The sequence below is a fragment of the Hyla sarda genome, assembly GCF_029499605.1.
Source record: "Hyla sarda isolate aHylSar1 chromosome 1 unlocalized genomic scaffold, aHylSar1.hap1 SUPER_1_unloc_20, whole genome shotgun sequence".
Classification (NCBI taxonomy): Eukaryota; Metazoa; Chordata; class Amphibia; order Anura; family Hylidae; genus Hyla; species Hyla sarda.
The window spans coordinates 96,607-98,704 of record NW_026607582.1 but is presented as its reverse complement, the minus strand read 5'-3'; the positions used below and the strand labels follow the sequence as shown (position 1 = coordinate 98,704).

Sequence of the window (2,098 nt, the reverse complement as noted above, 5' to 3'; positions counted from 1 at the left end):
ATTGTGTTATCTGGTATATGTCTCCATGTTGTGTATTGTGTTATCTGGTATATGTCTCCATGTTGTGTATCGTGTCATCTGGTATATGTCTCCATGTTGTGTATAGTGTTATCTGGTATATGTCTCCATGTTGTGTATCCTGTTATCTGGTATATGTCTCCATGTTGTGTATAGTGTTATCTGGTATATGTCTCACATGTTGTGTATTGTGTTATCTAGTATATATGTCTCCATGTTGTGTATAGTGTTATCTGGTATATGTCTCACATGTTGTGTATAGTGTTATCTGGTATATGTCTCACATGTTGTGTATTGTGTTATCTAGTATATGTCTCATTGTTTTCTATACTATTCTCTAGATTCATATTAGTTTGCATTTTAGCTAAATGTAGGAAAGACTAACAGGACACAGAGCTTAAAGAATACACAAACAATTATTTTGGCCGGTGACTGAATAGAATCTGTGACCCTTCTCTATATTTAGTGGTCACTACTTACCTGGGTGGTTACTTGTAGAAATGTCCCCCTTATACTGCTCATCACGGCTCACATCTGTCTCTTCTTCTACTTTTACTATTATGTCTGGAGCGTTAATATAGATCAGATCTTTCCTTGTAGGAATGTCCTCCTTATACTGCTCATCACCGCTCACATCTGTCTCTGCTTCTTCTTCCTTTATATCTGTAGCATTAATATAGATCAGATTTTTCCCTGTAGGAATGTCCTCCTTATACTGCTCATCACCACTCACATTTGTCTTTTCTTTCTTTATGTCTGGAGCATTAATATAGATCAGATCTTTCTCTGTGGAAATGTCCTCCTTATACTGCTCATCACCACCCACATCTGTCTCTTCTTCTTTTATCTCTGTAGCATTAATGTGGATCAGATCTTTCTCTTTAGGAATATTTTCCTTATACTGCTCATCACCGCTCACATCTGTCTCATCTTCTTCCTTTATGTCTGTAGCATTATTATAGATCAGATCTTTCTCTGTAAGAATGTCCTCCTTATACTGCTCATCACCGCTCACATATGCCTCTAGAGCATTAATATTCTTCCGATCTTCTCCCTAATTCATAAAATGTAGAACAAATATTATAAAAGTCATCAGACAATAGAAAGAGTCACGTGGGATGTTATAGATGAGGAGACATGGAGGGTGAGGGGACTGACCACAAGAGCTTCACAGCCCTTCTACAGATCATAGGGAATATCTCCATCTACCTGATCATCCTGTGGAAGAAGAGGACGGGGACACCTCTCTGGTGCTGTTCTCTTACTGGATCTGACTGTAGGGAACACATACAGAGACTGAATTCATTCTTTACATACAACTAATGAGAGGACGTGTGTATATAGTCATGTCTATTACCTGGTGATGTGAGGGGCTGCTGATCCTCCATCATGACCTGATCCTTGTACTGATCCTTGTGTCCTTCTACATACTCCCACTCCTCCATGGAGAAATAGACCGCCACGTCCTGACACCTTATAGGAACCTGACACATAATGATACAGTCATCACCCCGACCCCTCCAGTGGTGTTACTGTATAATGTCCCAGCATTCCCAGCAGTGTCACCTCTCCAGTCATCACCAGACCCCTCCATTACTGTATAATGTCCCAGCAGTGTCACCTCTCCAGTCATCACCAGACCCCTCCATTACTGTATAATGTCCCAGCAGTGTCACCTCTCCAGTCATCACCAGACCCCTCCATTACTGTATAATGTCCCAGCATTCCCAGCAGTGTCACCTCTCCAGTCATCACCAGACCCCTCCATTACTGTATAATGTCCCAGCAGTGTCACCTCTCCAGTCATCACCAGACCCCTCCATTACTGTATAATGTCCCAGCATTCCCAGCAGTGTCACCTCTCCAGTCATCACCAGACCCCTCCATTACTGTATAATGTCCCTGCAGTGTCACCTCTCCAGTCATCACCAGACCCCTCCATTACTGTATAATGTCCCAGCAGTGTCACCTCTCCAGTCATCACCAGACCCCTCCATTACTGTATAATGTCCCAGCAGTGTCACCTCTCCAGTCATCACCAGACTCCTCCATTACTGTATAATGTCCCAGCATTCCCAGC

General features: G+C 42.4%; 1 protein-coding gene across 1 annotated transcript; it reads right to left on the bottom strand.

The window, feature by feature from the left end:
* Nucleotides 1–317: 317 nt before the first annotated feature.
* Nucleotides 318–1,498, bottom strand: LOC130298095 (uncharacterized). The gene is made up of 4 exons (XM_056550986.1): nucleotides 1,376–1,498; nucleotides 1,228–1,292; nucleotides 551–1,072; nucleotides 318–398 (listed from the first exon to the last, which is right to left on the bottom strand). The coding sequence occupies exons 1-4, from the start codon at nucleotides 1,461–1,463 to the stop codon at nucleotides 318–320; spliced, it is 756 nt and encodes a 251-aa protein (XP_056406961.1). The 5' UTR covers nucleotides 1,464–1,498.
* Between the last annotated feature and the right edge of the window lie 600 nt (nucleotides 1,499–2,098).

Coding starts and splice junctions, on each gene's coding strand:
- LOC130298095 (XM_056550986.1), bottom strand. CDS start 1,463: ATGGAGGAGTGGGAGTATGTAGAAGGACACAAGGATCAGTACAAGGAT. Junction 1,293..1,375: donor GCAGCCCCTCACATCACCAG/GTAATAGACATG, acceptor TGTTCCCTACAG/TCAGATCCAGTAAGAGAACA. Junction 1,073..1,227: donor TTCTTCCACAGGATGATCAG/GTAGATGGAGAT, acceptor TTTATGAATTAG/GGAGAAGATCGGAAGAATAT.